Source organism: Amblyomma americanum, chromosome 9 (assembly GCF_052857255.1).
Source record: "Amblyomma americanum isolate KBUSLIRL-KWMA chromosome 9, ASM5285725v1, whole genome shotgun sequence".
Lineage (NCBI taxonomy): Eukaryota > Metazoa > Arthropoda > Arachnida > Ixodida > Ixodidae > Amblyomma > Amblyomma americanum.
The window spans coordinates 11114678-11136538 of NC_135505.1; the positions used below are offsets into that span (position 1 = coordinate 11114678).

Consider the following 21861-nt stretch of genomic DNA (forward strand, 5'->3'; position numbering starts at 1 on the left):
CATGGAAAGCATGTCGGCAATGGTCTTATTGAGCCGCTCAGTCAGTCCATTTGTTTGAGGATGGTAGGCAGTGGTTCGACGATGACTGGTGCCACTGAGACTCATAACTTCCTGAGTAAGGGCTGATGTAAAAGCCGTGCCTCTATCAGTTAAAACTACCGCAGGGGCACCTTGACGGAGGACAATGTTAAAAGATGAAAAAGTTCGCTATTTCGGCAGTGGTGCCGCAGGGAAGGGCTTTCGTCTCACAATACCAGGTGAGGTAGTCGGTGGCAACTATAATGTACCTGTTGCCCAATGACGATGTCGGAAATGGTCCCAGCAAGTCCATGCCGACCTGGTGGAAAGGGTTTCGAGGCGGATCAATAAGTTTCAATAGGCCCGCCGGCTTCACAGGTGGTGCCACCTGACGTTGGTACTCGCGGCAAGACTTAACGTAGTGCTGGACAACTGTAGCAAGCCGGGGCCAGTAATACTTGTGCCGTATCCGCGCCAATGTGCGAGAAAAGTCGAGGTGGCTGGAAGAAAGGTCGTCGTGGCATGAGTGCAGAACTTCGTCTCGAAGCACCGTTGGAACCACGAGCAGGTGCGGAGTGTCCATGGGACCGTAGTTTCTCTTGTAGAGGATGCCACCCCGCAAGCAGAACGACGATAGTCCGCGTGTGAAGAAGCAAGGCGGCGACGAGGTGCGGCCTTCGAGGTACTCTATGAGGGGTCGTAGTTTGGCGTCATCTCGCTGTTGTTGAGCAAGGATGGACGTTGTTAAAGCGCCAAGAAAAGCGGGATCATCTTCCGTGTCAGTAGTGGTGTGCGGGAGAGGAGCACGGGACAGGCAGTCTGCGTCGCTGTGTTTGCTGCCAGACTTGCACACAATGGTAACATCGAATGCTTGCAAGCGGAGACTCCAACGCGCTAGCCTCCCCGATGGGTGTTTAAGGTTTGCAAGCCAACAAAGCGAGTGGTGATCGCTCACGACTCGAAATGGGCGACCATACAAGTATAGGCGAAATTTAGTTACCGCCCAAACGACCGCAAGACACTCCTTTTCCGTGGTAGAATAATTCGCTTCAGATCGCGACAGAGTGCGGCTTGCATAAGCAATCACACGCTCAACACCATCTTGCCGCTGAACGAGGACGGCCCCCAGACCAACGTTGCTGGCATCTGTGTGTAGTTCCGTGTCTGCCTCCTCGTGAAAGTGGCCAAGAATGGGTGTAGTTTGGAGGCGGTTCTTGAGGTCGTCGAAGGCCGTCTGCTGTTCTTGGGCCCAGATGAAAGGTTGGTCGTCCTTTGTCAAGCGAGTTAGAGGCTCGGCAAGTCGGGAGAAGTCTCGCACAAAACGTCGGTAATAGACGCAGAGACCCAAAAACAGCGCACAGTACGCTTATCAGTGGGGTCGGAAACGCAGAGACGGCAGCCGTTTTGTCAGGATCAGGGCAAACACCTTCAGCGCTCACGACATGGCCCAGGAACTTCAGCGTTAAAACGCAAAGTGGAATTTCTCCGGTTTGAGCGAGAGGCCATCCGATCATATGGCTTCCAGTACTGTAGCATAGAAGGACTTTGGTGTAAGCCAGTTGGTACGACATCATGAAGAGCAAAACCGCAAAACAGGAGGGGACTGAGGCAGGCGACAACACAGGGCGCTACTGACAACTGAACATTTATTGAAACACACCAGAGCTTATAAGGATCAGTCGCGCGTGTAATCTGGAAAGCAATCATAAATCATAAAAAGAAGATGAAGCATGTAGAAACTGCACTCAAGCGCTTGAGATGCTCGTCGTAGGTGGCAGAAAAAAGGACATCATCAAGGTATACGAGGCAGGACTTCCCTTTGAGGCCAACTAGGACAGCGTCCATCATTCTTTGAAAGGTGGCAGGAGCGGAACACAAGCCGAAGGGGAACACCTTGAACTCGTACAACCCGTCAGGAGTAACGAACGCTGTCTTCTTGCGGTCCCGTTCACCTACCTCAGTCTGCCAGTACCCACTGCAGAGGTAAAGAGAAGAAAAGTAGCGGGCATGACGCAGCCGGTCGAAAGAGTCATCGATTCGCGGTAACAGGTAAATGTCCTTTTTGGTAATTTTGTTAAGTCTTCGATAGTCGACACAAAATCTCAGTGTCCCGTCCTTCTCGGCGACCAGCACAACGGGAAAGCCCATGGGCTTGTTGACGGTTGTATAACATCATCTCGTAGCATTTCGTCCACCTGCAGTCGTATCGCCTCACGTTCTCTCGCTGACACTCAATAGGTCGATAGGGGTGTTGACGAATGGGCCACTCATTGTCATCAACTATTATGCGATGTTTCGTTATGGACGTCTGCCCGTCCATAGAGGTGGTCGCAAAACAGTCATGAAAAGAGTCAAGGATGGTTTGCAAGCGGCGATGCTGATCGGTGTTCAAAGCAGGGTTCACGTCGCAGCCTTAAATGTTCGACTAGGTCCTCCTACAGGGGTGTCCCGGGACGTTGACAACGCGCAGTTGGTGGTGGGCTCGCTGATTTCATCGAAATAGGCGATGGCTATATTTTTCGCCAAGTGGCGGTATTCGGCGCTAAAGTTTGTAACTATAAGCTCAGTTCGCTGGTTCTGCAGGGCAACGACGCCCCGTGCGATGCTGACTTGTTGGCTCAGCAGTTAAGACAAGTTTGCTTCTGCGTTGCCGTTGGACGTGCGGTGGTTGTCGCAGTCCACCGTAACAAATAAGGTGGCACGCGATGGTAGAGTGATGTGGTTGTTGGACACGCAAAAAATAGGTCTGCCTGGCGGAGGATGTCACCATCAGTTTGCGGAGGTCGATGACAGCCCCATTTTCGCAAAGAAAATCGAGACCGAGGATCAGGTCCTTGGAGCACTCAGCAGATCAGCGAAGCAATCAGTGAAGATGATACCGTGAATCTTAATCCTAGCGGTGCAGACGCCGAGCGGCATCACCACATGACCGCCAGCGGTCCGAATTTGTGTTCCGTGCCAAGGTGTCAGCGCTTTTCTCAAGAGGGTAGAAAGACCACGACTCATAACAGAGAAATCTGGGCCGGTATCGACGAGGGCAATCACATGGTGGTTGTCAGCAAGGACCGCTATTTCGGCGGAAACAACCTCATTTTCTGGAGCGCGCGTCGTGGAAGGTTCTGAAGTGGAGGGTCGAGGTGTTCGTAGAAATGGGGCGTCGGAAGGTAGTCGGACCAGGTGGAAGGTCGGGTTGAAGGGTCAAGTTGGCGAGCGGAGGATCTTGTTCGAATTGCCGAGCTGTGGCAGCCCCACCCCCAGAATGCAAAAAAGACGAACTGCGCAACAAGAACATGGACGAAAGGGAGGCAGACACACACTAACGCAGACTTACAACTTTACTAAAGGAAGGAATACAAGGCAAATATATATAGCGATCCCCAATGCACTTCAAATCTGATCAATATGGCACGTGACAATCTGCCCAGGCGATAAACAGACCACACAAGAACCAACCGCTTACAAGATAATCTTATACCGGGCCGGCCCTTTCTATGAAAACAAAAAGCAAAGGAATGCTTAGCGACAGTGCACACTTGAGAATTACGCATTCTGCAAAGTAAGGAAATTCATAACAAAAACCACACCACTGTGGCCATCTGATACCACTGAAGCTCGAACCGCTTACAAGCGCAGGTGCTGACACCAAAACCAAGAGACAAAGCACTCCCCCTTTTGAAAGCAAACAAAACGGGAAACAAAAACAACCACATCGGTCATCGTCAAAAACAAAAAAACAGTGAAAAAAAGGCACCAGGTCAAAAAGTAAAAAAAAACAAAAAACAAAAAAAAAACCATGAATCAGCTCAAGAAGCTACGTCACAAAAACAGTGAAAATAGGCACCGAGTCATTTAAAAAACAAAAAGATGAAAGACGGGACAACAGTTTAAGACAACAACGGTTTTAAAAAAGGGGGGTGAATGAAATCCAAAGCGTAGGAAACATCTCAAACCATGACAGAACCGAAACAAAACTGAGATCGCTAATCAAATGAACAACGAAAGCATCAAACGCAATCAGGAGGCACTGCTCAATCACCAGGGCACAAACAGGCCACTAGGCTACACATGCCCCCGCAAAAACGAAAATTCTTTGGATAATAAGGAAATGGAAGCCTTGCTAACGCAGTTGTCTGTAGTGCCGATGTAAAATGTTTCGACGACGAGACGCTCCCATTTGTCATTCAATCTGGCCAGAAATTCCGTCTTTTCGAACCATGGTACACAGTCCCGTTGCTTCATTTTTGTGCAGTCCGCACAATGCTTAGCCAAAAACCCTCCATCGTTGTTTGCCACGCTCAACCGGTGCTCCCTTGCTCTTTCATTAAAGCATCTGCCGGTTTGGCCTATGTAGACTTTTCTGCAGCTAAGGGGAATGCGGTAAACAACGCCGGAAACGCAATCTTTGAACTTCCTTAGATGTTTGATTTTGCAAGGGGTCTTCTTAGTGTTCTTCATCATCGCGCACACCTTGGACAGTCTGCATGGAGCCGAGAAGACAACGTTGACGCCTCCTTTTCTCGCCACTTTCTTGATGTTGTGCGAGAATTTGTGGATGTATGGAATCACATGGGCCTTCTTTCTTCAGAAGAAACTGCGACAGAACCAACAGGAAAGCTTCGACTAGAGCCAACAAAAACTGCACTTCTGCTGACTACCGCAGGTGACGAAACCATTGAGGTATTTAACACCTTCACCTTCTCCGAAAACGAAAGCAACAGTAACTATGCAACAGTAGTCAAAAAGTTTGATAAGTACTGCAAGGCCCAAAGCAATGAGTTATACGAGCGTTACTTATTCAGGAGGCTAGTGCAGGAACCAGGCGAGCCATTCGAGCACTTCTTGCGGGATTTAAGGACTCAAGCACGGCTGCGTAACTTTGGAGGGTTACTAGGTTCAGTAATCAGGGACCAAATTGTTTTTGGTACAAATGACGACAAAATACGAGAGAAGTTAAGAGATAACAAGCTGACTCTCCAGGCGGCAGAACAGACCTGTAAGGCTGCCGAAGCAACAGCCGCGCATCAAGAAATTTGGGAACGAGACCTCAAGCAAGTAGACCCGGTTCAGAAGATGCGCTCTAGTCCTCGGGAAGAGCAGCAGGCCTGCAACTGTCAAAGGTGCTCACGAACACACGCACCGCGGAGCTATCCTGCATTTAAGCGTACATGTCGCAAATGCCAGCGAAAAAACCACTTTGCCATCTGTTGCAAAGCAAAGCAACAAATCAGCGAGCTCACTGGTGTCGAGGAGGAATTCGATATACTGAACGTGTCTGTGAGGAGCGTGGTCAGGGAATGCGACTGGTTTGTTCAAGCAAACGTTGGCATGCAGTCAGTTCGCCTGAAAGTTGACACCGGTTCCCAAGCCAACATTCTTCCCCTCAGTGTCTTCAACAAGATGCAGCTAAAGGCACCATTGAAGCCCAGCTGCGCGACTTTGCGGTCCTTCAGCGGAAGCAAAATTGATCATTTGGGCACCATTACGTTGGAAGTAGAGCTTAACGGTCACAATGCCACCCTGCGATTCTTTATCGTGAGGAAAGGGCAAGCCATACTAGGACTTGAAGCCTGCGAACGCCTTCGGCTTCTTTCTCGGCAAGTGCACAGCGTGTTGCAAAACTCAACAGAAAGAGTGGTAGATCAATTCCGTCATCTATTCAGCGGCACAGGTTGCGTGAAGCATCACTACCATATGGTTCTCCGCGACGACGCCATGCCGGTCGTACAGCCAGTGCAACGGGTGCCACTAGCCCTTCGCGAGCCGCTGCGGGAAGAGCTACAGCGTATGGAACAGGGCAGAATCATTGCAAAGGTGACCGTGCTGACAGACTGGGTAAGCCCTCTTGTAATTGTGCGCAAAAAGGATGGACGGCTTAAGGTATGCATGGGTCCGAGAAAGATTAATGATTGTATCAAAAGGGAGCACTACCAGATGCCAACGCGAGAAGACATAGAGGCGAAACTGGCAGGAGCAGCAGTTTTCACGCGCCTCGACGGAAACACTGGCTTCCATCAGATACCGTTGGACTAGAGAACCTCAAAAATGTGCACGTTTGCAATGCCTTTTGGGCGGTACCGTTTTTTGAGATTACTACCCTTTGGAATTTCTTCAGCATCCGAAGTTTTTCAAAAAATTCTTAATGAAATCTTTGAGGGTCTCCCTGGCGTGAGAGTGTATGTCGACGACATAATAGTATGGGGCACGTCGACCAAAGAGCACAATGAGCGACTAAAATTAGCGCTAGAGGCGGCGGAACGTGCTGGGTTGACATTCAACGCGGCCAAGTGCACAATTGACGTGAAACAGGTAGAATTCCTAGGCGACATAATCAGTAAGCAGGGTGTAAAACCGTCTTCCTCCCTGATACAATGCGTGATGCAAATGCCAGAGCCGAAGGACAAGCAATCGGTGCAGAGAATGCTCGGAGTAGCGAACTACTTCAGCAAATTTTTGCCATTGTTGGCGCACAGGACAGCATTTCTACGAAGCCTACTAAAGCAGGGCACAATATTTGAATGGACGGCGAATCACGCCAAAGAGTGGAACCAGCTTTGCGAATGCATGAGCAAACAGCCACTACTATCGCTTTTTGACCCTGCGAAAGAAACCAAGATATCATGCGATGCATCACAGAACGGCTTAGGCGCTGCTTTGCTGCAGTGTCACAATAACGAGTGTAAGCCGGTCGCGTATGCGTCTAAAGCTCTCACGGAAGCCCAGCAGTGATATTCGCAAATAGAAAAAGAGGCGCTGGCTATCGTGTATGGCTGTGAAAGATTCAATCATTTCACATATGGACGTAAGGTTATCGTAGAGACTGATCACCGACCTCTGATTGCGATATCCCAGAAAGCAATCGATGACATGCCACCTAGACTGCAACGCTTCTTTCTGCGACTGCTTCGATACGATATCAAATTGGTTTTTGTTCCAGGAAAACTTCTCTTCCTGCCTGACATGCTGTCCCGGGCTTCAGTCAAATCCGTGAAGTTCAACGCCGACAGTGAAGATGCAGAAGTGCACGCCGTGAGTGTGCTCGCGTCTCGCGTGAGCCATAGAACTTTAACGCGACTAGCCGCTGAGACTAGCAAAGACGAATACTTGAGCAGTGTGCCCTCAAGTCTGGGCAGAGGCAAACCAATCGAAGGCCAGTTGAAGCCGTTTACTAGCGAGCTGTTGCAAGTCCAGGGAGTTCTGTTAAAGGGCTGCAAGGTTGTGATTCCCGCCAGCATGAAGTGCGAAATACTGGAAAAAATTTACCAAGGCCACTTGGGTATGAACAAATGCAAATCGAGAGCCCGAGAGGCAGTCTTCTGGCCGGGCATGAATAGCGACATTGAAACCTTCGTTCAGACATGCGCGGTGTGCAGAAAATACTCGTACAGTCAGCCAAGTGAGCCGCTGCAGATGCGCCCAGTGCCTGAGCAACCGTGGCACCGAGTTGGCATCAACATTTTCTACTACGGCGGTAGGCCTTATCTCTCTGTTTACAACGCGCTGTTCAACTTTCCAGAGGTGGAGCTGCTCCAAGATACATCGGCTAGCACGGTAATTCAAGTAACCAGCGCTATATTCACGCAATACTGCATACCTATGGAAGTGTGTTCGGACAACGGACCCCCTTTCTGAAGCAACCAGTTTGCAGCATTTTCAAGGAAATGTGATTTTCTTCATATCACGTCTAGTCCCAGATACCCACAATCGAATGGCTTAGCAGAAAAGGGGGTGCAAGTGGTCAAAAATTAAAGAAAACCGCTGAAACCAATCAAGATTCCTGGCTCGGTTTGCTTGCTTACAGGACAACCCCACTGGAAGGTGCTGCACCACCGGCAACGATCCTTCAGGGCCGAGAGCTACGGACAACGCTGCCAGCTATTCAAGATGGCCCTGGTTTGCATGTTGTCAAGCATCGTCAGACGATGAACAACCGGCAACCATTACCACCTCTTAGCCAAGGTGACGTCGTCTGCGTGAAGAAGATTTTCTGGGACAAAAAAGCAAGGGTCACGCAGCACTCTGCTCAACCCAGGTCCTACAACGTGTTCACAGAAGACGGGAGACTAAGCATTTAATGCCTACGAAAGAAGCATTTCGGCGTGAGCTTGATGACGACAGCGAGGACGCCTCCGGAAACAGTGCATCACCGTAGCAGCAGCAGCGACCAGTGGCGCCTGATGGTGGTGCAGTGCCAAACGCTCCGGTGTTAAGATGATCACAGAGACAACGTGTACCCCCGCGACGTTTGAAATACGGCAGAAACTTTGAGCAAGTCTCTTCAGTTATTGTTTTGTGAATTGAGCTGATGTAATGCTTATAACTTTGCCCTTTGTGCTTTGATTCTTTTCATTCCGAGAGAAGGGAGATGTATCGTATGTGCGACGGGAAGCCTGCGCAGCGCGCCCATAAAATGTATCTGATACGCATGCAAGGACTTCCCCTTGCCCTCTTTTGCTGCTTTCAGTATAAATACGCACTGCTCAATAAAGCTGGGCTTCTTCCCCCGTTTGCTTCGGCGTGCCTGGACTTCGATGCAAAAATAGGATATCTTGCCTCCCACCTGACACAGATGGCATCTTTTCGACTGCTTTTTCAAATATTTGATTGTTGGCTTTCACTGTCCTTCAGTAAACTTCTCTTAACCCCCAGCAGCCTAGCAGTGTATGCACATATTGTAGTCTTTATTGCATCCCAGTTTAGCAAGAACCTATATCAAAGTGTTCCTGTGTTCATAATAAGCTCTGTTTCAATGCAGCTGTAGAGAGGACGACAGGATTCTTGAAAACAGCAAAAGCAAGAAGTTCTTTGGTTCTGTCTTGTGTACACCACATGTAGGTGTATTTCTTCTAATGGCATTATATTTTCTTCCTCAGGCAAGTCGTCCAAACCAGACCATCCTGGTTACATCCCAACCATGTTCCTAGAATGGGCTCAACTCTTTTCCTAAATGATTTTGAGTGTAGCTTTTTGGTTATACTTCCAGGTAAAAAAAAACGGCAGTTGTGTGTGCAGAACATTTAGAAAATCAATTCTATTTATCAGTCAATCAAAATCAATTTAATCAAACATGTACAGCACCCGAATGGCTACTATTGTAGAGGGAAATACAGAAATAACATACTATATTGAGGATGTTATCTGGTCCTGGAGACGAACGTAGTTTTAAGTTCAGAATCATTGCACAGACACCAGGCCCAGACACCAAGTCACACTCATCATTGTTTTGTTGTTGGAGAACATTGCTTTGCGCATGTCTGACTGGAATGGAAAAAACGCTCTGGAAATATTCATTAAAATGATTTGCGATGACTTGCTTGTCATGAATGAAAGCGCCGCCATGCAGTATTTGATCTACGGGCTTCCTTTTTTTGGATAAATGGCTCCAAAATTTATCAGGCTTATTCTTTGTAAAGGTAGGCAAAGTAACCTGAAAATAGTGCTGCTTGGCATCGCTCACAGCTTGAGTAAGTGTGGCTCGTGTACGATCAATGATGCGCTTGCAGGCGCAACTTCGTTTCAAATGCTTCAGTTTCCTTTTTGTTTGTAAGATACATCGTGTAATCCAAGGTATTGGTTTTGTACGCTTCTTGATTTTATTTGGGATAAAACTGTCCAGACAATGATTGCATATCTCCTTAAACTGGTGCCATATTGCAGTGATGTCAGACCCGTGAAAATCACTTAGTTGAAGGTCAATATAGTTTAGCACGCTTTTGTCGCTTGTGCATGAAAAACCTCTCACAATTTCAGGTTGTCGGACTGGAAGTCGCGTGTAGCATTGAAAACACATGAAAAGCACACTATTTGGTGATCAGATATGCCAGGCTCAACAGTCACTGCAAAATTTTCAACTGAGCGGCTGACAACGACTAGATCTAGTACAGAACTAGAAGAGTCAGTAATACAAATAGTCTCGTTGACTACTTGTGTTATGTTTTTAGCAAGCATTATTTCTTGTTACATTATATTTACTTAGAATGACTGCTGTGCATGCTGTCAAGGGGTGGTTTGTCCCAAATAGTGCTAGGAAAGTTGAAATCCCCTGTCAATATTACTTTGTCGTGAGTAAACCTAGCCATATGTTCACACAAATTATTCAAAAATTAAAGGTGAGAATCGGGTGCTCTATATACAGGAATCTACAAAATACTCTGCCCACTAAAATTGACTTTTAAGGTGACGCTGCCTTGATTATTAATCTGTTGTAAAAGAAATGCAGACTATAGTTTTTTTTTTTTTCTAGAACGGCAACTCCATCCCCTCTTGACTCTCGATCGCGGCGAAATACACGAAAAGTACTAGGAAAAATATCATCATCAATATCCTCATGTAACTGTTATTACCACTATATGTGTCCGTTATTACCACTATATGTGGGTTATAGTCCAAGCAAATAGCTTCCAGTTTTTCGTCTTTAAGGTGTTGGTGTGCTGTACTTGAACACAAGGGCTTACAACAAAAAACAGTCTGTCTCGTCTTCCTGTTGTTTGTTGTAAGCCCTTGTGTTTAAGTACAGCGTGCCAACATCTTAAAGGTTAAAACAATAGGCATCCCTGCTGTCAGCTGTATTCATGAGCAAACTGCAATGACATCTGTATTTTTTTGACGAAATTCTCTAAGGGCAGATTGCACTCCCATCGGCATCCATCCAGCAGCTCATAATCCATGGAAAGTGAGAGTAGCGCAAAACGGGACAAAGGGACAGAGAAAGACAGACACAACACAGGCGCTGTGTCGTGTCTGTCTTTCTCTGTCCCTTTGTCCCGTTTTGCGCTACTCTCACTTTCCATGGATCACCGTTACCGACTCGCCCAAATTTCTACCCTTGTGAGCTCATAATTGTCTCAATATTATCAACTTGGCTGCGGGCGCCTCTCCGACTACTCTCCTAGCTGTATTGCTTCGAGAAGAATAGATATTCCTCCATTCATTCAATGTTATTTAGTTTGAATGAAGCTGCAAGAAAAAAATAATTGCATTATCAGCTTCTCGGTAGTGAACAGCTTTTGCTGCTGTACAAACATCTTTAACTGCACGAACAGCCAAATTTTATTGAGAAAGAAAATTCGCTCCTCTCAGTGTCCCTTTAACAAAACTTGATAAGAGATGTGTTAGCACGTGCAAGACACACTGACGTACCTCCGTCTAATCAGTGCAAACTATTAGCCCAAAAGCAAGTTGTTGTTTTTTAGCATGTCAATGAAACGAGAGCTGGACCTTGTTGGTCGACGTTTGATCTAACCAACTAAACACTCAAATGTTGAAAACAATTAAACAAATCACACTCTGAATTTCAAATCCTGTATGTGTTTAGCTCCAGGAGAGGGCACACTATGCAAGAGCCTTTTTGCTGCGCAGCTTCCTGAGCCACTGGACATTGATGACGAAGGACTGATCCACATTTTGGAGTCTGAGGACCCAACGTCATACCGCGTCCCCCTCAGCCTGGGCCTTCCGCACGAGGAGGTGGACAAGAGTGAGTGGGAATCTTCAAGAGCTGACAGAGCTTTGAATTGCTTGCTGCAGACACTGTTCATAGGTCGTGCAATTTCAGGATTCTTGTATTGATTGGTGTTATTTTGCTGCTGCACTTTTATGTTGTTTTGATTGTGTAACCGTAGCTGTGTTCATGATTAACGAGCGCAAAAAAGACGCAGAGACGAAGACAACACGACACAAGCGCTTGTGTCGGGTTGTCTTCTTCTCCTCAGTCTTCGTCTTTTTTCCGGTCATTAGCCTTGAATACGTACCTATTAGCCCAACTTTTCACGTTAACGTTGTCAGCTATGTTGCTGGCTTTCTCATCTGCGTCCTGTGGGGGTTTTCTGACTTTCAGTTACATTGATCTTTTATGTGGCAACCAAGTATTAAATTGGTTGAATAGTTGAATAAACAATAATGACAGTAAACTGGAGGAAACGTGTTAAATTTTAGGAGACGCTCAAAGTGTACAAGGTAGCCTATTGGAGTAGTGTGTTGAGCCGAGAGTGAATGTAATCATGGGAGTTGTGTCACTTTTGCCAGCCCAGTAGCATCCACTGCAAGACAAAGGCCCCTCCCACTCATCCCCTGTTGTACACGGACTAGGGGTACCCTGTCACAGCCACTTTTGTCATAACTCTGCCACAGTGCTGCTTTGTGCGCTGCGTGTCCTGCCAAAGTCACTGTCCTTCTCTTGATTTTACCATCAACCCCCAGCATACTGCTTCTTGCCAAGGTAGGCATATGATCTGGAAATAGCAGGGGAGAAATATTAATAGAGTTCACAGGTCGAGATAATTTACGGATCACAAATGCCCTCCTCTGCATATGGGAGAACAGTGAGTAGACGTGGAAGAGCCCCGGTGCAGAGACTAAAAATGAAATAGACTTTATACTCTGCAATGACCCTGACATCGTGCAAGATGTTGAGGCCCTCAGAAATGTGTGTTGTAGCGACCACAGGATGACAAGACTTGAAGAGGGAATGGAAAAAACTGGTGAGCCTGTTAACGATTTAGCAGTAGAGAAATTTAGGATGTCACTGCAGAACAGATATTCGGCTTTAACAGAGGGTGACAACCACAATGCTTAAGCAGTGAATGATAATCTCACTACAGAGTGCGCAGTACAAGTAGGCTGTGGAGTGGTTTGAAAGGATAACGGCAAACTCTTTCAAGAGACGAAAGATCTGATTAATGATGAAACGACCCTAAAGCATGAAAGCATTTGACCCCACAGACAGATTAGAACTGGCAGAGATATCAAAGTTGATCTATAAGCGGAAGGTAGCTCTCATAAGGAAGTTAAATATGGATAGAATTGAGCATGCTGCAAAGAACGGAGGTAGCTAAAGACTGTGACGAGGAAACTATGCATATGCAGAAACCAGATGTATGCTTTAAGAGACAAAGATGGCAATGTCATTAGCAGTAACCATAAGGTAGGTAAAGTAACCAGAGAGTTCTACAGAGACCTATACAATAGCCAATGTAATGAGGACGTTAATGCAAGAGTTAGCAGTGCACAGCAATGGGACATGCCGCCAGCAATCAACAAAAAGTAAACAGTCTTAGGAGCAGTGCAAAGGGGGAAAGCAGCTGGTAAAGATCAGGTAGCAGCGGATCTGTTGAAGGACGGAGGGGAGATTGTGCTAGAATAACTAGCCACCCTTTATATGCAATGCCTTATGACCTTGAGCATGCCAGAAGCTTGAAAGAACGCTAACACTATCTGAATTCGCAAGGAAGGAGACGCCAAGGGGCATCTCCAGCGCGCAAATGATGGTAAGTTGCAACACCATGAGTTCCTGAGCATCCACAGTGACGTCCCCGCAGGGGGGATGATGGTGTGCAGTGTGTCACCACGAGCTTGAGCACCTGCGCTTAGCCATCAAATCAAATGAAATTGGACAAAAACCCATGCATGAGTTAAGCAAAATCGTTCGAACAGGAAAGCACCAGGCAAAGAAAAAAAAAATCTCAGTGTATGGCATCATTACAGAAACATTTCGCATAGTTCTTTTGGTGATGTACCAGATATGTCAATGTTGGTTTCTTTTAATACGCGATTTAGAAGTGTGGGCAGTAGAAATTTCAGCATTTGATGTGCATAATTGGTTCTGCATTTGGCGACTTACCACGCTTCGGGATGGCAAACATTATAAACAGGGAAGTTTTCCGCTAGCCGTGATAGGCTTGTTATGGCATCATTATTTTTTAGTAAACAGAGTTTATACATACAACATAGCTTGTAGTAATACATTGATGAAACCTGAATTATGTGGTGCTTCTTGAATAAACCTGTAGTGTGAGAGCGATATGGGACTTTACAGGCCAGGTGTAAAGCTCTTTTTTGTAAGACGGAAAGTTTACTAATATTTCCAGCTGTTATTGATCATACAAGAAACGCGTAACTTAATAAAGAAGAAAATAAAGAATTATATCTATCCATCCATCCATCATCAGCCTTACTAAACCCACTGCAGGGCAAAGTACTCTCCCATGTCTCTCTAATAAACCCTGTCCTTTGCCAGCTGCATCCACCCTTTTCCTGCAAAGTTCTTAATCCCATCCGCCCACCTAACCTTCTGCCGCCCCTGCTACGCTTGCCTTCTCTTGGAATCCACTCCGTTACCCTTCAGGACCAGCGGTTATCTTGCCTTCACATTACATGCCCTGCCCAAGCCCATTTCTTCCTCTTAATTTCGACTAGGATGTCATTAAGCCACGTTTGTTCCCTCACCAACTCTGCTCGCTTCCGGTCTCTTAACATTACACCTATCATTTTTCTTTCCATGGCTCGCTACGTTGTTCTTAACTTAAGCTGAACTCTTTTCGTCGGCCTCCATGTTTCTGCCCCGTAGGAAAGTACCGGTAAGATACAGCTGTTGTACACTTTTCTCTTGAGGGATATTGGTAACCTGCTATTCATGATCTGAGAGAACCTGCCATATGCGCTCCACCCCATTCTTATCCTTCTAGTTATTTCCCTCTCGTGATCCAGATCAGCTGTCACTACCTGTCCTAAGTAGACCTTTACCACTTCCAGCCCCTCGGTGCCAATTATGAACTGCTGTTCCCTTGCTAGACTGTTGAACATTACTTTGGTTTTCTGCGTGTTAATTTTTAGACCCAGCATTCTGCTCTGCCTGTCTAACTCATTGATCATGATTTGCAGTTCACCTGCTGAGTGACTCAGCAAGGGAATGTCATCAGTGAATCGCAGTTTAGGTATTCTCCATTTACTCTTATTCCCAACTGTTCCCAATTCAGGCCTCGGAACACCTCCTGTAAACAGGCGGTGAATAGCATTGGCAAGATCGTGTGTCCTTGCCTGACATCCTTCCTTATTGGAATTTTATTGCTGTCTTTATGGAGGACTATGGTAGCTGTACAGTTCCTATATATATCTTCCAGTATTTTGACATATGGCTCATCTACACCCTGATTACGCAATGCCTGTATGACTGCTGAGGTTTCCACTAAGTCGAATGCTTTCTCATAATCAATGAAGGATAAATATAGGGGTTGGTTATATTCTGCGCATTTCTCTATCACCTGATTAATAGTGTGAATATGATCCATTATAGAATATCCTTTGCGAAAACCTTCCTGACAATTTGGTTGATTAAAGTCTAAGGTTGCACTGACTCTATTAGCGATTGCCTTAATAAATACCTTGTAGGCAACGGATAGTAAGCTGATGGGTCTGTAATTTTTGAAGTCCTTGGCTTTGTGTAGAACTCTTCGGCTACATTAACTATCTCATTCATATTGCTAATGACATTGCCCTCTTTGTCTCTTAATGCATACATCTGGTTTTTACCCATGCCTAGTTTCCTCTTCATCGCTTTTAGGCTACCGCCGTTCTTTAGAGCATGCTCGATTCTCTCCATATTAAACTTCCTTATGTCGGCTACCTTGCGCTTATTTATTAACTTCGATAGCTCTGTCAGTTCTATTCTGTCGGCAGGGTTAGACGTCCTCGTGCTTTGGCATTTCTTAATCAGATCTTGCGTCACCTGAGATAGCTTTCCGGTATCCTGTCGAACTGTCCTACTGCCTACTTCTACTGCGCACTCCGTAATCATGGCTGCCAGATTATCGTTGAATGTATGAACAACAAGTTAAAGCCAAATATCTGTTTTTGCAGCGCTATCCTAAATTCCTGTACTTTCCCTCTCATGGCTAACTTGTTAATGGACTTCCTCTTCGCTAGCTTCTTCCGTTCCCTCTTCAAGTCTAAGCTAATTCGAGACCTTAGCATTCTGCGGTCGCTACAACGCACCTTTCTGAGGACCACCACATCCTGCACGACACCAGGTTGAGCACGTAGTGTGAAGTCGATTTCATTTTGAGTCTCACCATTGGGGCTCTTCCAGGTCCACTTCCTGTTTTCTCGTTTTCGGAACAAGGTATTCATGATCCTTAAATTATTTTTATCTGCGAATGCGACTAATAACTCTCCCCTGCTATTCCTAGAACCTGCCCCATTGTTGCCTACCGCGTGGTCGTCAGCCTTCTTCTTGCCCACCTTCGCATTGAAGTCGCCCATCAGTACAGTGTACTGCGATTTTACTTTGTTCATTGCTGATTCTACGTCCTCGTAGAAGCTTTCAACGGTCTGGTAATCATGGCTGGATGTAGGCGCGTAGGCCTGCACCATTTTCAGCTTGTACCTCCTATTCAGCCTAATTACGATAGCTGCTACCCTCTCTTTAATACTATAGAACTCCGATACGTTACCAGCTATATCCTTATTAATGAGGAATCCCACACCTAGTTCTCGTCTATCCTCTAATCCACAATAGCACATTATGTGCCCATCCTTTAGTACTGTATGCGCCTCACCTGTCCTCCTAACTTCGCTAAGCCCTATCACATCCCATTTAATTCCCGCTAGTTCTTCGAACAGCACTGCTAGGCTAGCCTCACTGGGTAAAGTTCTAGCGTTAAACGTTGCCAGGTTCAGATTCCAATAGCGGCCTGTCTGGAGCCAAAAATTCTTAGCACCCTCCACTGCCTCACAGGTCTGACCGCCACCGTGGTCAGTTGCTCCGCAGCCGCTGGGGACTGAGGGCCAAGGGTTAATTGGTTCGTTCATGGAAGGTTGTGGCCAAGTACTGCACTAGGGTGGCCAAATCTTGTTCTGGTAAGGGAGTGTGTTGTCGGTTCTGGTCACTGAGATCAGTGATCTGATCTCAGTGGAGAATTGCGTGGAGATCTGGTGGAGAATTGCGTGGCACCAGGATTTGAATCCCGGTCCTCTTGCACATGAGGCGGACGCTCTGCCTCTACGCCATCGCTGCTACTTATATTATATATGAGTATGCTAACAGACATATGAGCCGCCGCGGTGGCTGAGTAGTTATGGCGCTCGGCTGCTGGCCCGAAAGACGCGGGTTCGATCCCGGCCGCGGCGGTCGAATTTCAATGAAGGCGAAATTCTAGAGGCCCGTGTACTGTGCGATGTCGGCGCACGTTAAAGAACCCCAGGTGGTCGAAATTTCCGGAGCCCTTCACTACGGCGTGTCTCATAGCATGAGTCGCTTTGGGACATTAAACCCCCATAAGCCATAAACCAGCTAACAGACATATAGAAGAAGTAGCAGTGGCGGCGCATAATGCCGGTTGTCCTAGATAGTTTATTAATAACGTAGTTCACGTGATGATCCCATGTCATGTTTTGTGAAAAGTATACGCCCAGTGATTTAAAGTTTTTGTCCAATTCAATTTCAGAGTTACTTAACAAAATAGGAGGCAACTGCACACCTCTATGGCGGCAGTGAAATAAAACAGCCTTCGTTTTAGCCATGCGTGGCTCATCCGTGTCCGGGAAAAGGGGACCTGGTGGTTGAGCCGATGTCTAGCGTTTGGACCTGTTAGGCATCGGCGGAGGCAACACGCCACTTTGGCCCCAGCTTCTGTAGACAGCACTTCCATCCTGATCCGACTGGGAAAAATCGACAGTCGCCTTTTCCTGTCGTCCCGTTAATCTTTCATTTTCCTACCGCTTTCTTACTACTCTCCTGTCTCTTACTCCCTTGGTTTTTTCTTTCTTCCGGGGAGCTGCGGTTAACCTTGTGTGGAGTACCTACCCTGAGTTTCCCCATATTTGGTTATAGTCATGGTGTACACCTGGCATGGGCAGTACTTGCTTGCAAGTTCCTGTCCCATCTCCTCATTAGGCTCCGTGGTGGGTGGCGTGGTGGGTAGCTGGGTGGCGAGAAAAGCTAAAGCAGTGAAGCTTTAATTGCACTGAAACTGCAAGGAAGTCAAAATACAATGTATTAAGTTAAGCAAAACTTTATTCAGGTGCAAAAAAGGCAATGAGCTTTGGCTGTTTTAATTTCTTACTGTGTGTGTGCAACCTCTGCTCTAATCTGACCAAGCATTGCACGAGGCCATGGTTGCCGGCCGTGCATTCAACCTTCGGGGTTTTCGAATGGCGAAGACAGTGGGAGTTTTTTTGGGGGGGTCACAGAAGACCACGAGAGTATCGCGATGAAGAGCGCCGCAAATGCCGTAGCTTGAGTCTGAGGTTGTGTTTGTTGTGCGCAAAAAATGATTATTCACTTATTGTGGGTATGCAGTACAATCGTGAAAACTGAACGATTTTGCAGTAGGGGCTTTGCATGATTACTGGGAAATTTTTTTCTCCAGGTATGCAGGCGTGAAGTTTGCAAAATGAGAGTTTTTCGGCTCACCATTATCGATGGCACTGTGCTGATCTATGATTCGAGTGTCTGTGTTCGCGCAACATCGCGTCCGCGCCGTTGACAAATGTCTAGGAACAAAATTCAATGACCCTACCACGCATTTAGACTGTTTGTCTACTCGGATGGCACGAATCGAGCATGACCGGTTCGAGAAAATCACCGGGGAGGCACCATGGTTGCGTTGACCCGCCATGTTGACAGCCTTACTCGCCGCTGGCGACGCTTGGATTTTTTGTGTTTTCAGCAAGTCATCGGTCAATTTGCACCGTCAAAAGTGCAACGAACCTAGGAGCAGTGCTTTATTGAAGTGCAGGACAATTATGGCGAGTGGCGAGCAAATTCCTAGACTGGCTTTCCCAAATTCATCTTTATGATTTGTTAACGTAGCTCCTCGCGTCATGCATGGCAAGGGGCATGTGACCAGGCAGCAGCTCGACAACACCGTTGTTCACACTTGCAAGCGCGACATGCGGGTCGCCTTCTCGTTTGAAGCAAAAACTCTTGGAATGACGGTGTTCGCTACGCTTACCTGCTACGCTTGCGTTCTCTTTGAATACACTCTGTTACCCTTAAGGACCAGCGGTTATCTTGCCTTTGCATTAAGTGCCCTGCCCAAGCCCATTTCTTATGTCTAGCTTGCTTAACTTTTGTTAACAAATTAATTTTAAGATGGCGAAACTGCTCCGTTTCCGTTTTAGCTTTCTTTCTCAATCGTTTTATTTTGCGCTTACAATGAATTCCTCCCGAGTAATCCATAGTTTTGAATGATATTTGCGAAGTGTTTTTGATGGTATGAAATTGTCAACTCACTATCTGACAGTATCGCGAAACAACTTTATCGCGTTCAACCGAATGCACAGGGCCACAAAGGTAAGTATTGTGGGGTTGACTTGGGGAGATATAAATACGTTCTTCCCACTCAATCGCAGCTGACACGGTTCAAAGCCGCCCGGACCCACCCCATGATCCCGTACTCTATCGAGCGCATGCCGACCACGGCAGGCCTTGCTCTGAGAGAACAAAGGAACGACACATTGGCTGACACAAACAGGCATTTATTGCTACAGCAACAATAACGCCAGCTAGCAACAAGGTACGCTAATGAATCAAGGTCGTCCGACCCACCAGCAAGGTTCCGAGCGAATGTTTGCCCGCGCTAGGGCAAGGGATACTCCGCAGCCTGGACGGGAAGAGATTACGGGAGCGGGTCTCCCCGTTGCTTCCTCGCCCTGCCGGTGAAGAGCGGACGTGTCGCTCGCGCCGACGATCCCCGCCCAAAATCCTCATGCCTCTCTCCCGCGCGCGGGCTTCAAGCAGTCTCACGCGCAGCGACGCTGGCGCCCTCCCCTGATTCTCTCAGATAATGAATGGCAGTTTGCCAATATCCCTCAAGGAAAAAGTGTACAACAGCTGTATCTTACCCCCGCAGGGGGGCGCCTGCAGCTTGCAGGCGTCGCGACGGTGAGTGGCGACACCGCGGGTTCCCGAGCATCTGCAGGGACATCCCCGCAAGGGGATGATGGTGAACTGTGCATCACCACGGACCCGAGCACCCGCGCCTAGCCGTGCGTGGCATTGCCGTGTCCGGGGAAAAGGGGATCCTGGTGGTTGAGCCGATGCCGAGCGTTTGGACCCTTAAGGCCCCTCGGCGGAGGCAACACACCACTTTGGCCCCAGCTTCCTGTAGACGGCACCTCCGGCCTGACCCGACCGGGGGAAATCGGCAGTCGTCTTTTCCTTATCCTCCCCTCCATCTTTTACTTTCCTATCATCTTTCTTACAACTCTCCTGTCTCCTCCTCCTTCCTTGGTTTTTTCCTTTTTCCTGGCGGCTAGGGTTAACCCTGTGTGGCGAACTATCCTGGGTTTCGTCATATTCGGTTATAGCAATGGTGTACAGCTGGCGTGGGCAGGACTTGTTTTCAAGTTCCTGTCCTGTCCCCTAGTTGGGCTCCATGGTGGGCGGCTGGCACCAAGGCCGAAGAACAAAATTTTTTATGGCTTCCTCCCTGCTTAATAATGATCGCCCTCTGAAAAGGGGGCGGACCGATGTCACATCCCAGTTTTTCAACAAAAAGAAGACGACTTTCCCTAAGTACCACATCGTCCACAGTAAAGAAACAGAAAAGCCAGCCAGACAAATATCCCCGTTCCTTGTTTCAAGAGTTCTTACAGAATCCCTGGGCCCTCAGTACAAAGTCACAAAGTTGGCTTGTGGTGACCTCCTCCTCGAACTGCTCGACATAACTCAGATTTCAAAGCTTGCAAACATTGAAACTTTTGGCGATATTCCTGTCTCTGTTACACCGCACAGATCATTGAACACAGTACGTGGTGTCATCTCAGATAATGATTTCCTGCACCTAACAGAGGAAGAGATGCTTGAAGGACTGAACCCTCAGAATGTTACCAACGTCCACAGAATTACAATCCGCAAAGACAACAAAGAGATTCCGACAAAACACCTGGTCCTGACGTTTGCCTCATGCACCCTACCCGAGTCAATCGAGGTAGGCTATGCAAAAATCTCCGTTCGCCCTTATATCCCCAACCCTAGACGCTGTTTCAAATGCCAGAAGTTCGGTCACGGCTCCCAGAGCTGCCGCGGCCGCAACACTTGTGCTAAATGTGCCTCCAATGAGCACCAATCAGACGGCTGCGACGCCGCGCCACGCTGTGCAAACTGCGAAGGCGAGCACGCTGCTTACTCAAGGTCTTGTCCTGCCTGGAAAAAAGAAAAGGAAATCATTACAATAAAGACAAAAGATAATATCACTTTTAAAGAGGCAAGAAAGCGTTATGCGATGTCGCAAGGCACTTTCTCCTTAACACCCCACACAAACTTCGCCGATGTGGTGCGCGGGCGCGGCGCATCACACCGGTCTCAGGCACCTGCCCAGTTCACACCTAGTGAGGCTGAGGCAGGGCCATCCGCGCCCCTGGCAGATGCAGCGAGAGCTGCTATGCCGCCCCCAACAACGGGCCGGCCGTCCTCCAAGTCGGCAGCCCGCAAGGCTTCCCCCGTTCGGGAGAAGTCTACCACCCCCCTGCCCGCGGGTTCCCCGCGGAACTCCAGCGCCTCCATGGAGGCGATGGATACAAGTCAAAGCTCGCCTCGGTCGCAACGGCGACGGGGCTCTCTTGACCGGAAAAAAGATAAAACCACGATAACAGGCCCTCAACAAGGAGGGACCTGAGGTCTCAAAACACTCCTCCTTAAAATAATCATGGCGTTCCTTATCCACTGGAACTGCCGTGGAATTTTAAATAACTACAGCGATGCAACAGATCTCCTACGCTCTATGTCTCCTGTAGCACTGTGCCTTCAGGAGACCAATTTGGGACCTTTACAAAAAAATATTTTTAAGAATTATAAAGTCTTTCGCCGTGACCGTGAGCAGGCAGATAGGCTCTCTGGAGGTGTTGCTGTCGTTGTTAAGAGCGGTGTTGCAACACGTGAAATCCAGCTGCAGACGAATTATGAAGCCATTGCAGTCACCGTCATTAGCTTTAAAACAATTACCTTATGTTCAGTATACCTTCAGCCACACCTCACAGTAACACTTCATGACCTAGAATCACTTTTTAATCAGCTGCCAAAGCCATATCTGGTAGTTGGGGATTTTAATGCACACTCCCCTTTCTGGG

The 21861-nt window shown here is 47.4% G+C and overlaps 1 protein-coding gene across 1 annotated transcript in view; it reads left to right on the forward strand.

Annotated features, from left to right (window-relative positions):
• Nucleotides 1-21861, forward strand: part of LOC144104679 (PIH1 domain-containing protein 1-like) — a 189167-nt gene that overhangs the window by 12679 nt on the left and 154627 nt on the right. The window contains exon 3 of the mRNA XM_077637817.1: nucleotides 11374-11491. Within this exon, the coding sequence (XP_077493943.1) occupies nucleotides 11374-11491 (118 nt within the window). The remainder of the gene's footprint in view (nucleotides 1-11373; nucleotides 11492-21861) is intronic.